The sequence below is a fragment of the Sceloporus occidentalis genome, unplaced genomic scaffold (genome assembly GCF_023333645.1).
Source record: "Sceloporus occidentalis isolate IW3139 unplaced genomic scaffold, rSceOcc1.0.p SCAF_4, whole genome shotgun sequence".
Lineage (NCBI taxonomy): Eukaryota > Metazoa > Chordata > Lepidosauria > Squamata > Phrynosomatidae > Sceloporus > Sceloporus occidentalis.
Genome location: NW_028316984.1, coordinates 174,168,567 through 174,182,981, shown reverse-complemented (window position 1 = coordinate 174,182,981; position 14,415 = coordinate 174,168,567). Strand labels below are relative to the sequence as shown.

Genomic DNA, 14,415 nt, shown 5'->3' with positions numbered 1-14,415 from the left:
CCACAACCTCATCGCCCAGGCTGAATCTGCACTACAGAAATAATCCAGAGTGGCATCACTTTGACTTCCATTGTAGTTTTGTGAGACGTTTAGCCTTCTCTGTCATAGACATCTGGTGCCACAACAAACTTCAGTTCCCAGAATTCTATAGCATTGAGCCATGGCAGTTAAAGTGACGTCCAACTGGATTGCAGTGTGGATGCAGGCCTAGTAATTTCAAAATTCAGCCCCTCACAATGCATCCTATTTAGTTTTGTCCCCAGATTAATCTTCTCCTTGCTTGCCTGATCCAGCAACCATTCCCTAGAATCCACTTTTCTCTTGCTCTCAAAAAAGTAGTAATATTTTTTATAAAGTATTTATCGAGCATTCTTCCCTTCCATCAGAAGTAGATCTGCAATGTGCAGCCTGAATCTGTACATATTAACATAAAGCTTCTATTTTTCCAAATCGATCTCCCAGTTAAACAAGTGGGGAAACAAGTGTGCAATATCTGAAAAGCCAACAGATGTTATCCTGTACGTTTGACATGAACCAAGATGATGACTGAGCCTACCTTTGCCACCCATGCCTTTTCCATGATGGAAAAATAATGTAGGTACAAGTGTGGTGCTCAGAATTGCCCTAAAGCAGGGGTGAGGATTGTTTTTATAACATTGGTCAAAAAAACGCACTGCAGAAATAATCCAATCTGAGAACACTTTTACTGCCCTGGTTAAATGCTAGGGAATTCTGGGAACTGTAGTTTGGTGAGACATTTAGCCTTCTCTGTCAGAGAACTTTATCGCATGGGTAAAGTGGGGGAAAGATGGGATTAAAAAGGGATTTTCTTGGCAAAGTCCCAAGATCACTGCAAAGATTTTCACTTGATGTCACGATTAGAGAGGACATCTCCCAGGAATAACCAGGGAATAACCAGCAACAAATCAGTCATGGGGAAATCCAGTGAATGATTTGCTGCTGGTTATTCCCTGGTTATTCATGGGATAAATCCTCTCTAATAGTGACATGTCTTGTCGCGATCTTGGGACTCTGGTGCCACAATAACTACATTTCCCAGGATTCCCTAGCACTGAGCCAGAGCAGTTAAAGTGGTCTCAGACTTTTGAACCATAGTTGTTGAACTGCCACCTTGAGTCCCACTTTTGAGGAAAAGATGGGATATAAATAAAGTGAGTGACTGATTGAATTCCTATTGCTAGTTCTGACCATTGCTTATGTTGCCTGCAGCTGATGGAAATGGTCTCCAACAGTATTTGAAAGGTTGTAGTTTCCTACCCTGAGGGATATTCTGGTGATGAACCCAGCAAGCTTCTTTTTGAGCATATGCTCTAAAAGTGTGTGACATTTTATGTACATATGTTTTATTTATATACTCTGCAAAAATATTAATTGAAAAACCACCAATTGTTTGTTTATTTAAACCTTGCACTTGTACATTTATTTTTAAACTGCATTTTTATTGCTGTCATTGGCAAAAACTGTGACTTAGTAATATGCACTCAACATTTCGTTGAGGAAGCTAATTATATATTTAATTGGTGTTCCCATCAACAACAATCTAAAAAAAAACCCCAAAATGTGAATTGCCCTTGCAGTTTGTTGATTTTTATATTAGTTGATAACAAATGTTTAGAGATACTGTCTTTTCATGCTGTCTTTTCAACTGTAAAACAGATGGTACATTAATCCTGTCAAATATAATATAAATCAGATATTGAATGTAAGTAAGCTGTATCTTTTACCAGAACAACTCTATACTAGGCACTACTACTCAGGTAGTTTCTGTGAGATACAGATTTCTTCTAAGTACCAAATCAAATTAATCAGGACAAAACAAGTGAAGCAGCAATTTCCAATTTGTTCATTACAATCTTGCAAGAGGCTCACCGTCTGAGGTTTCACACAGTATTTATAAGACATTTTCTGTTACAATATTTCTATCTCATTTTTTTAATGGCCAGATCTAGACATGTGATCGATTTTAAGACCACCTTTTCATGTATGTAAAAACTCCACCCATAACATAATCTCACCATATATCTCGTGACCATTTAAATTAGCCATTATAGATTCATAGGTGTGTTCTAATATTCATCACCCCCCATTACGCATGCTCAAAAGGGGATATCTCTTGACTTTTAGTATCCCAACCAAAAAAATAGTGTTCTTGACATTTAATGAGGATGGAGCTCTCTTATCAGTTGGCTCCAAAAACTGCTTTGCCTCCTTCTTTGCAAAGTTGTCCTTGACTTCCAAGTGCAGTCTTATTTATTTATTTATTTATTTAAACAGAAGACTTAGCCATTTTGATAATCTTAACAGAGACAAAAGATACTATTTAAAATAACTAAGTCCAGCATATTTTATAAGTGTATTTTATTTATTATCAAAGATATAACCCCCCTTTATTCTTATAAAATAATATATTTACTATTTAATAAATAACAGTGTTATAAAAAGCTTATCTAAAAACTCTTTCTTTTACTAACTTATATATTTTTATAAAATTCCCTTTCAGTTAAAGGGCCTCAGCTGAGCTTTACTCAATCCTATTAGAATAGATATATTGATTATAATAGTATACATGTATATATGTGGTTCCATACTATTTATATATGTAATCTAATTATAGCATACGATTATTTCTTTCTACGCTAGTCATGTGTTTCTAACCCTTATTAAATCTTATGTGTTTGATTCAAATCCATATCTCTCAGTTTCCATGCAAATGGAATGCCACCTTTACCCTAGTTTTGTTGTTGTTGTTGGGTGCCTTCAAGACAATTGGAGCTCCAAACTGTGATTTTCACAGAACTGGATGCTACTTTTTCACAGATCACTGCTGGAACTCTGACTGACTGCTATAGCTATATAAATAATCAGTGTCTTAAAATGAATAAAACACAGAAATTTAGGAGTCCTATTTGGAGTTTTTTTTTTCTCCAAAAAGTGACAGTATTGCAGAATGCAATTTATGTAAAAACAAGCTATCTTTCAAGACGTCTACTTCCAACCTAAAGAAACATATGAAGAGCAAACATCCAACTGTTTGTATTGATGATATCTCTTCAAAAACTATTTTGAATTCTTCTGATATTGTGGTAAGAAAAATTGATTTATGCATTGGTTTACTACTAGGGGCATAGCCAGGGAGGTCCAATGGGTCCGAACCCCTCAAGATTTGTCAATTATTTTTATATTATTTAAATAACATAAATACATATTTTAATATTACACAAATTAATTAACAAATAAAAATACAGTACATTGTAGGTAAAGTTTACAGTAATTGTATAGAAGCAGGGAATGGGTAGTTTTTAAGTTGTGATGATCTTGAAACCCCCAAAATAGCTTTAAATGTATATTATTAGAAAACCAAACTAAGGGTTCTGCCAAAGAAAATGTACGTGTGTAAAATATAACTGAATGAAATATAACCCACTTCCAATTACCAAAAAACACTTCTGTAAAGAAATAAGGGATTAATTACACCCTGGAGTAGAGAGGCCAGTACAATTTCTAAAAGGGTATTTTGGTAATTGGAAATGGGTTATATTTCATTCAGTTATATTTTACACATATAAATTTTCTTTGGCAGAACCATTAGTTTTTTTTTTGTTGTTGTTCTTACAGCTTGGAGTTTTTGGCATTAGGGACTTTTGTTGGTTTATTATTAGAAATAGGACATCCTGTAGGATATAATAATAGCAAATAAAACCAATATTTACTAATGAAACATACATTAAAATGTATTTGTAATGCAACTTTTTTGCATGTATTGGAGCTATAAATATTGAAGGAACATGGACAATTCCATTGTGTCCAAATGACTGTACCTTGAGGGGAGGAACCTTCAGAGCTGCATAAATTAAAATAGCTGTTTTGAGAAACACGGCAATAAATATCAGAAAAAACTAATTTAACACTGCCTATTCTCTTCTTCTATATAATTAGCCATATTCTTATTATTATCAGAATGAAATATTTTAAACTTAACTAATAGAGCTCTAGTGCAGAGAAGTAAAAAATGGAGGTCACTTCTAACATTAAATGAGATTGGTGACAATCAGCCCCTCCCCTTTCCCCCATTGCTATTGCCTACCATCAATTCTCTTGCTTGTCCCGCGCTTTCTGCATTTCGACGCCAGTGTAACTCCACTGAGGTGTATGCTCCTGCCGCAAGAAAGCTATCTCTGTTTTTCTTCTCTGTGCTACTAATAAAATATTCATTTTAATTTTTACTGTCGGCCTACTTAACGTCTATGATAAGAAGTAAAAAAAGTACCTCGCGCTCTGTGATGTGATGCTAATTCACAAAGTTTTTACCATGTAAAATGTAGCCAAGGTGTGTCTAGAGAAGTAATAAGCCTTTTGGTTTTAGGATGACCCAGATGTTGTTTCTGAACCACCTCAAAAAAGGAAAGCTGATGGGGATGCCCAGCCTTCGTGTAGTTTTCAAGAAACTCCTAATATGCAAATTCAGAGAGGGGCTGCAGGTGAAGTTACAACACAACAAAAGAATTCCTTCCAGGCAGATGTCTAATATAGATGATTCTCTTCTAAAGCTGTTCACCAAAGATTTTCAACCCTTTAGCATTGTACAGGATGAAGGGTTTGTGTCCTTTACTAATGCATTAAATCCAAACTACCAGTTTCCAAGTAAGGAATCTATTTCCAGAACCCTAATTCCTGCAAAGTTTGAGGAATGCCTAACAGCCACCAAGGAAAAGGTCAGCCAAGCTATAAGTGTATGCCTGACCACTGATAGCTGGACCTCTGTAAATACTGATAGTTTCATGGCCGTAACGGCCCACTTTATAGATAACAGTTTCAAACTGCAATCTGTTCTTCTCCAGTGTGCGTTATTTCCTGAAAAGCATACTTCTGAAAACCTAGCAGAATCATTAAAAGAAATATCTATCCTGTGGAAAATCAATGAAAAAATAGTATTTGCTGTATCTGACAACGCGTCAAACATTACTAAAGCGATTAAGCAGATCCTTAGTTGGAAACACATGGGATGTTTCGCCCACAGTTTGAATTTAGTTGTGAAAGACGGTTTGAAAATCAAACTAATTGAAGAACTTCTAAGCAACGTAAGATCGATAGTGGCCCATTTCAAAAGAAGCAGTAATTCTTTAGAAAAATTGATGGAATACCAATGGGAAAATAATGAACCACACAACAAACCTAAAACGCTTGTGCAAGATGTCGCAACCAGGTGGAACTCCACGTATTTTATGATAAGAAGATTTGTCCTATTGCAAGATCCAGTTAAATCAACCTTAGCTTTGATTGACAACGATCTTCCGATTTTGACAACTGCTGAATGGAAAATGTTGTGTGAACTAGTTTTAGTTTTAAAACCTTTCTTCACTGTAACACAAAAAGTAAGTGGGGAAAAGTATGCTACTGGCTCTTTAGTAATTCCTCTTGCCAACTCCTTAATGACAGTGTGTCATAAGCTGAAACAAAAAAACTTTTCGCCTGAAGTGATGTCAGTGGTTGAATCTTTGTCTAAGGGTTTAGTTGAACACTTTCAACATTTTGAAAGCAGTCAGACTCTGTCAATCTTGACATTTTTGGACCCTAGGTTCAAAAATATGGTTTTTAACAACCAGAACACATCGGAAAGAATGAAGACACGGATTGTTGAGCTTATCTCAGTGGAAATGAGAGAAGCAGAACAGTTCAACCAAAACGAAACCTCAACTGAAGTTACCAAAGTGCCCACAAAGAATAAAGAACCAGAGGAATTTTCAGTTCTGCATTGGACGAACTTTTGTCAAAAAAGAAAAAAAAGAGAAACAGTTTTGTCTAGGGCTATTGTCGAAATCGATAGGTTTTTGGAAGACGACCTGTTAGACAGAAAGAAAGACCCCACAGCTTGGTGGAAAGAAAATGGTCATCAATTCCCACACCTAAAAGAAGTTGTAAGGAGGTACTTTTGTTGCTTGGCAACTTCCGTTCCATGCGAACAAACTTTTTCGAAAGCAGGAATGCTAATTTCAAAACATAGAAACCGACTTAGCGGCAACGAAGCAAGGATGTTAATGTTCCTCAATGCAAACCAGACCCAAAACAAAAGAAAGTTTGAAAAAATCCATACCATTGATGAAGATGATGATAACAATGAAGATGGACTGTTAAGTCAAATAATTGCTAAGAACACTGAAGTTATCTAAGGATTGAAGTGTTCCTTGTTCAGTATTATTTGTTTCAGTTTTCAGTCTTTAAAAAGGGCAGTCCTGACAATTCATTATTATGTAATTTTAATGAAATTCCTATAATTAAGTTTGTTTTTCTAAACCAAAGAGTATTTTATTTTCTGCAGAAATCTAATTTTGTTGTTGTTTTCTTTTCTTTATACTCTTTACATTTCATTGTATTCTTTATATATCTCTTTAATAAAATAGTATTTGAAATTAAAATATGTTTATTTAGTTGTTATAGTAATAGTTGAAAAATGTTTCATTTTTTAATATAAAGCCTATAAATTTTATGGATTTTGTTAAATTTCCAAATTATATGTTCTATTTTAACTGCTGTATATTTTATTTATCATTTCTTTTACTTCTTTAAAAAACAATTTCAACTTCAGTCTCAAAAACTCATGTTAGTTTCCTTGTAAAACTATTATCATCAATATAAAATAGCCACTTTGTTGCCATACTTGAATCTTGTATTAACTACTGTTATATTTTTATACTGCACCACGATAAAAACCTATATTACATCAAATAATCATGTAAAATAGACATTTATACGTATATAGTACGTGATAAGTAATAACAAAGTTTTTTAAAAAAACAACATAGTAGTGCATCAGTGTTGAGTAAAATTATCGTGGTTGTTTCTAACATTTAAATGTACTAACTTAAAAATAAAAATGAATAATATACTTAAAAATACAAATGTAAAATAATTATAAATGTATACTAATTAGGCTAATAATAATAATAATAATAATAATAATGTTTTCAGCTAATACGAAATCACTACGACGAGTCAGTATCACTGGCCAGGTCACAGGAACCACTGAAATAACAGAAAATCACTGATTCAATCCTTTGTAGGTCAAAGGAGCTTCCACCTGCCAGTCACAAGAGTGACTACGGACCTTATCACACATCGGGGGATTGCAGCTCAGATCCGCAGTCACTCCTGTTCTAGCAATGCAAAGTGTGATTTTTTCCCATACCAGATCCAGCCGAGAATGGAATAACTGTGATTTACAGATATCAGTGAAAACTGTTACTGTGATTTTAAAATATCTGTGATTCAAAACTGTGATTTTCTGTGATTTCTGTGATTTTCTGTGATTTCTGTGATCTGTACACTACGTACTGCTGCTACTGATCCAGAATCGCAGAATTGTTTGCAGTAGATCACATGGAGCATTTGGGTGGTATTGTGGCTCAGTTCCAGCTCACTTCCAAAGTGATAGCACTTCCAACGGTGCAGTTTCATGTCATAAAGGGACTGTTTTATCAGACGCCACTGATTTCTATGGGAGCTCCTTGCGAATTGCTTCAGCAGTGTTTCTGAAGTCACCCCTCATTTTGGTAAAACCTGGAAAAAAGTGACTCCAGAGAATTCGCTTCCAGGCTCCCTTCGATAGCACTGCGAATTGGTCTGGTGTGGAAAAGCACTCTGATGCCACCCCCCTTGGCCCCCTGCATCCTGCTATGTCATCCCCCTCCTCCTCCTTCATGCCACCTCCTCCTCTCTGCCAACCAGCCGATCACATCATCCCCTGCGTCTCCTGCCTTCTCCTAGACCCCGATCTGCTCCACTCCTTCACCCTTACACCTAACCCATCATCCCCTGACTGCTCCTGCATCCCCATCTCGCCCCCTCTCTACCTAACCCATCATCCCCTGACTGCTCCTGCATCCCTATCTGGCCCCCTCTCCACCAAACCCATCATCCCCTGACTGCTCCTGCATCCCTGTCTCGCCCCCTCTGCCACCTAACCCATCATCCCCTGACTGCTCCTGCATCCCCATCTCGCCCCTCTCCACCTAACCCATCATCCCCTGACTGCTCCTGCATCCCCATCTCGCCCCCTCTGCCACCTAACCCATCATCCCCTGACTGCTCCTGCATCCCCATCTTGCCCCCTCTCCACCTAACCCATCATCCCCTGACTGCTCCTGCATCCCCATCTCGTCCCCTCTCCACCTAAGCCATCATCCCCTGACTGCTCCTGCATCCCCATCTCGCCCCCTCTCCACCTAACCCATCATCCCCTGACTGCTCCTGCATCCTGATCCTGGCCCCAGGGACCCCCAGCGACCTATCCCATCATCCTCCCCCTTCTCCTAGACCCCGATGAAGGATGACAGCTAAGGAGGGGGCAGGGAAGGAGGACAGCGTCCAGAGCCCCACTGAGCATGTGCAAGGGGGCCGATTTGAATCGTTGAACCCTCAAAGTATGCTCTGGTGTTGTAATACAATGTGCACTCTCCCCTTTGCTTGAGTCTGCATCACGTGACTTGCTTGGAATCGAACTGACTTCGCTTGCCCCTCACTTTGGAAGGACAACAGAAAGGCAACCAGGTGTGGTAAAACATCACATTTTAACCTCAGTCCGCATTGCTAGAGAGGAGTGACTCTGTTCTTGGCAGATTTCTGCAGGGGGACAGGGTTTCCATTGCCATCCTCTGAGGGTGAGAGAGTGTGACTTGCCAAAGGTCACCCAGTGGGTTTACATGGCTGAGCTGGGATTTGAACCCTAATCTCCAGAGTTGTAGTCCAACACTCAAACCACTACACCATGCTGGCTCTCATATAACCAGTTATATTACCTTTTTTATTTACGTCTGGCGTTTTACAATGTGAAATAATTTCTGCCAACAAGACAGTGGGAACCACCATTCTGATTATTAAGTTCACTTTGCCAGCAGAACAGCAGCACAGCCAAATTACAAAATTGATGTCTTTTTGCCAAACATGTTTTGGAATCTGATCAGTTCATTAGGTGAGTACAGTACTACAGAATCCAATTATTCTTGAAAGACTATGCTGGTATCCAGCATACATCACCATACATTTCTAAGGCTGCACAGACATTTTGGCAGTGTGTGTATATATGTGTGTGTGTATGTGTATGTGTGGCAGATTTAGACTTGTGACTGTTACATTCTTGTAACTTTAACACTGAAATGTTGTGTTTTGTTATGAATTGGCTATATCTCCTTTTCCTAAGATAGCAGAATACTGTAATTTAAAATATATAATACTGCTTGTCCAGTTTGCTCCTTAATCTAGCATTGGCTTTCCTGGCAAAATGAAGTACTCTACTGGTGTGTGATCAGTAAAAATCTTAGGGTTATATCCAATTATTAGTTCAAACTAGTGTAGACCCATTGAACCCATTGGAATTTAATAAGTAAATAGATTAGATACTCATGAGTTTGCTGCAGTCTGGGTTTACTTTGCAAAGACATGGAATTAACAAGGTACAGTGGGCCCTTTGTATCTGCTGACGGTTGGTGGATACAAAAATCTGTGGATGCTCAAGTCCTATTAGATACAGTGACATAGAAAAATAGTGTCCCTTATGGCCAAATCAAGGCTTGCTTTTTGAAATTTATGCATACACACACACACACATACACACACACATGTGCACCTTTTACTTTTGTGGATTTGATTATTCACGAATTTTATTAATATGTTCTCTCTAGGAATATCTAGGTCCTCCAGTGTAACTCTTTGGTCAACTTTAACCAAAAGTCACACTGAAGGAGCTAGAGATTCCTAGAGAGAACATTCCACTAGTCCTTTGTAGCTCCTCCAGAGCAATTCAGTGGTCAATGTCTGGCAGGTGTTGACCACAGAGTTGTGCAGGAGGACCTAGAGATTTCTAGAGAGGTGTTCTCTCAGGTAAAAATATAGTGTTTTTATTATTTGTGGTTTTTCCACAATCACAAGGGTCCTGTGCCACTAACCGCAGTGAATGTGGAGAGATGTGTGCGTGTGTGTATTGAAGCCCTGCTTACTTGAATCTGTGGATTAAAAAAAATCTGTGGATACAGAGGGCCAACTGTATTTCAGTGGTGGACCTCAACTATAGAATTTCTTGTTTCACTAGACAGAGGTTTGCCAGAGTCTGAGCCTGTTTGCTTTGTAATCATATTAAAAGAGCTTTTTGTTTTTCAAGATTTTGGCAATGGCTTGGATAAAGCTGACAGCTAAGGTAAGTGAGGTGTATGCCTTCAAATCATTTCTGAGTTATGGTGACACTATGGTGAAACTATCATGGGGTTTTCTTGTCAAGATTTGTCCAGAGGAGGTTTGCCATTGCCTTCCCCTGAGGCTGAGAGTGTGTGACTTGCCCAAGGTCACCCAGTGGGCTTCTTGGCTGGAATCGAAACTTGGTCTCCAGAGGCCTAGTTCCACACTCGAAGCACTATGCCACTGGCCTATTACAGTCTTTCTGTGTGAGATCTCAAATCTACATAGGTTTGTACTTTCATTTATATGTATTGTTGCTCAGGTATCTAAGGAAATTTCTCTTTCTCCATTCATCTACTCACAGAAACCTCCTGGCCCATAGAAATACCCTGCATGTCTTCTGAGCTTCCATGATTAAAACCTTGTTGTGAACAAACGTGAGCCGCATCCCCAGATTTCAGCACCATGGAGAGTGCAGCCCCAGTCAGTGATCGCTCACGTTATCATAAGACTGGAAAAGGGAAACAATGCTATTTACTCCAGGTTTAAGTAATACATGGAAGGCTATGATTGCATCTGCTTAGGTGGCCATCTGTTTTAATGGCCAGAGCAGGATAGGCAAAATGTAAAGCTGGCTAGGTTTGGTGTAAAACACACTTCAGAAATAATCCAGTTTGAGACTGCTTTAACTGCCCTGGCTCAGTGCTAGGAAATCCTGGGAACTGTAGCTTTGTGAGACATTTGGCCTTCTCTCTGTCAGAGAGCTCTGGTGCCACAATAAACAACAATTCCCAGGATTCCCTAATAGCAGTGAGCTGGGGCAGTTAAAGCGGTCTCAAACTGGGTTATTTCTGCAGTGTCTTTTGGACCGCTGTCTCTGATGTCCTCCAAGATCTGTTACAGGTTGGCCAATAAAGGTATCACTGATGGATTTCTGTTTGTATTTGTTAAAACGGCCAACACAGCTACCCCTGGATGTTATTTATTTATTTATTTATTTATTTATTTTTATTCTTAAATTATGTAATAAATCACATTAATTATCCATTCTTCACTACCTTATCTAAATCTTATTCATATCAAACCATTTAATATTAACTAAACCTGTCATTTTTAAAAAAAAAACCACATAAAATTATTATTAATGTCTTCATTCTTCTTACTGTCTTCTTTTCATCATAAACTATTCATAATTCCACAAAGGTATAATACTATTAATTTATGACTAATTCGTTTTTTTTCCCTCCTCCATTTCCCCAAGTGCTCCCCATCACCAGAGCCTTAATATCTTCATATTAACTCTACCCTCCAAAATTGTAACTCTTCCTGTGGAGGTAAAACACCTTCCTCTTTTACTAAAACCTTTTGTACAACTGAAATACACCCCCCACACAAACACACACATCCTTCCATATTTGCAGCTTTGATTATTCGTGGATTTGATTAATACATTCTCTCTAGGAATATCTAGATCCTCCAGTGCAACTCTATGGTCAACTTTACCTAAAAGTTGCACTGAAAGACCTAGAGATTCCTATAGAGAATACTCTACTAGGCATTTGTAGCTCCTCCAGTGCAGTTCTATGGTCAGTGTCTGTCAGATGTTGACCACAGAGTTGCACTGGAGGACCTAGAAATTCCTAGAGAGATGTCCTCTCAGGTAAAAACAGGGTGTTTTTGTTATTTGCGTTTTTTCCATATTCACGGGGGTCTTGTGCCCCTAATCCTAGTGAATATGGAGGGATAAGTATACAAGCTAATGAAGACATTTTTATTTAAACAAGCCTTTTAAGATCTAGCAGGCTTGTTTTTTTGTTGGGGGATAATGGGGTTGGTTTTAGATTTGTATGTTTTAGATAACTGTATGTTTTAAATTTTATACTGGTCATTTTTTAAAAAAATTATGATTTTAATTGTATGATTTTAATTGTTGTTTTAAATGTGGTTTATATGTAGGTTGTTAGCTGCGTTGGATCCCACTTTGGGAGAAAGGCGGGATCAAAATAAACAAATAAACAAATAATGATGCCACAGTGTTTCTGCCAAAATACAGGTAAATTTTTACCTCTTATCTTAAGAACAACAACGACAACAACAGCCCACTTGGTGCCATGAATGCAGGTTATTGTGTAGAACATCCCAAAATGACCCATCTGTTTATCATCAGGGCTATGGGGCCATGTTCTAGAAGAGTTTATTCCTGATGTTTCGCCAGCATCTGTGGCTGGCATCTTCAGAGAATGCTTGGCTGGAAGAGAGTCTTGACTGTTTGTCGTCTGACTGTCTGACTGTTTTAATTAGTACAGTAGTTTTATGGTATGGTGGGAGGGAGGGAATAATGAGATATATGTTTATAACTGTATGATGTACTTTTATGTTGTGCTAGCTGTACCCGGCCAGGCATTACTGTGGCTCAGTCTGGTTAAATGGAAAAGAAAGAAAAGAGAAAAGCACACATTTCCGAAATGTTTAATTTCACAATGCTTGTGGGTATACAGTATTTTTTGTTGTTGCATTGTCTGTGTAAATATAGAGACTATGTGGCTTGCCAACTCTAGAACACGCAACATATAATTGTCCATGTGAGAAGCAATCTGTGTCTAGATCTAAACCACACAATTCTAAAGCTTGCCCCTGAGCTTTGTTGATCATAGAATCATAGAGTTGGAAGAGACCGCAAGGGCCATCCAGTCCAACCCCATTCTGTCATGCAGGAAATCCAAATCAAAGCATCCCCTCAGAAGCGCAGCTTTGGCGCGGCTTCCGGCCTCTTAAGATGGTGTGTGTCATTTAAACGACATTATCCCAATATATTCTAGTCACGTAAACCGTCTCGATTGCTGCGGCGGCAGAAAGGCGGAGTATAAGAATTAAAGTTTCTTTTATTAATGTGAAGTGGAAGGCGTCCATGGTTTTTTGTGGGTTTTTTGGCCATGTTCTAGAAGAGTTCATTCCATGTTTATTATTAGTTTATTATATATACACACATATAGATATAGATGTGTGTGTGTGTGTGTACATATATATATATTGTTAACGAGGTATCTGGGAAGAAGGAGAGGAAGGAAAGAGAGAAGGAAAGAGTCACAGAAGGAGAAATATATATGTGTGCTTGTGAGGGGACTACAGAGAGAGAGAGGGAGCGACTGCGCATGCGCAGGGACTGGGCGAGGGGCGGGGGAGGAGAAAGAGGGAGACAGTGGCGGTTGGAGGAGCGCGCGCAGGACGTTTCGAACCGACGTTCGGAGGAAGGAGGAGGAGGAGAGGCGCTGCGTCCCTGAGGCGAAGGAGGAGGGAAGGCAAGGAGGGTCGCGCTCGTCTGGGCTCCTCCTCCTCCTCCTGCTGCCGCTGCTGCTGCTGTCCCTCGTCCTCCGCTGGAGTGGCCTCCGGGCCCCGCGGGTGGATGGTGGTAGGAGCCATGTCTTGCAACAGCAGCAGAAGCGACGCCGCCAGGAAGAGGACAGCAGAGGACGCTCCATAAGGAGGAGGAGGAGGAGGAGGAGGGAGAGAGAAAGGCTGCTGCTGCTGCTGCTGCTGGTGCTGCGGGGAGTTTCCATGCCAGCCTTCGGGGATTAAGGGCGGGAATAAAGCGGCGAGGAGGAGGAGGAAGCCTTGCCGGCTGCCTCGCTGGGCGCCATGGCCGACCGCAGCCCCCCCAACTGCCACCTCCGCCTGGAGTGGGTCTACGGCTACCGGGGCCACCAGTGCCGCAACAACCTCTACTACACCGCCGCCAAGGAGATCGTCTACTTCGTGGCCGGCGTCGGCGTCGTCTACAGCCCCCGAGAGCACCGGCAGAAGTTCTTCCTCGGACACCAGGACGACATCATCAGGTAACGGCGGAGGAGGAGGAAGGAGGGATCATCAGACGCACTGCGGGGGCAACCCGGGTTCATGCCGCTTTTGATGCCTCTGCCTCCACACTCGAGAGAGAACCCGCATTGGCACCGCTTTCACCCTTTGTCTGGCTCTTTGCTATGGAATTCTGGGAGCTCTGCTCCACTCTGGGCCCACAACAAACTCCAACTCCCAGAATTCCATAGCAAAGAGCCAGACAACAAGTTAAAGCAGGGCCAATGCGGGTTATTTCTCCAGTGTGGATGCATTTCCATCCTCCATTTTCACTCCAAACCCTCCTCCCCATACTTTTGAAGGACCGGATGTCCCGACTTCAAAGGAGGACAAATGTAGGACGGAACCAGATATGAGCTCAATGTAAAGTTGTGCTTC

At 39.9% G+C, this 14,415-nt stretch overlaps 3 protein-coding genes across 4 annotated transcripts in view; 2 read left to right on the top strand and 1 right to left on the bottom strand.

Annotated features, from left to right (window-relative positions):
* The window catches only part of LOC149315028 (tetratricopeptide repeat protein 8-like), a 60,990-nt gene extending 48,701 nt beyond the window's left edge, over window positions 1-12,289 (bottom strand). The window contains exon 1 of the mRNA XM_089522370.1: window positions 12,251-12,289. The gene's annotated coding sequence lies outside the window, so the exon portion shown is untranslated. The remainder of the gene's footprint in view (window positions 1-12,250) is intronic.
* Window positions 4,437-6,188, top strand: LOC149315029 (E3 SUMO-protein ligase ZBED1-like). The gene has a single exon (XM_089523167.1). It carries the CDS (start codon window positions 4,437-4,439, stop codon window positions 6,186-6,188), a length of 1,752 nt encoding a protein of 583 aa, XP_089379293.1.
* A 1,346-nt stretch (window positions 12,290-13,635) lies between the features above and the next one.
* The window catches only part of LOC149315027 (echinoderm microtubule-associated protein-like 5), a 139,124-nt gene continuing 138,344 nt past the window's right edge, over window positions 13,636-14,415 (top strand). For both annotated transcript variants that reach the window (XM_089522366.1, XM_089522365.1), the window contains exon 1: window positions 13,636-14,018. In XM_089522366.1, coding sequence (XP_089378492.1) covers window positions 13,822-14,018 — 197 coding nt within the window. In that variant the 5' untranslated portion in view covers window positions 13,636-13,821. The remainder of the gene's footprint in view (window positions 14,019-14,415) is intronic.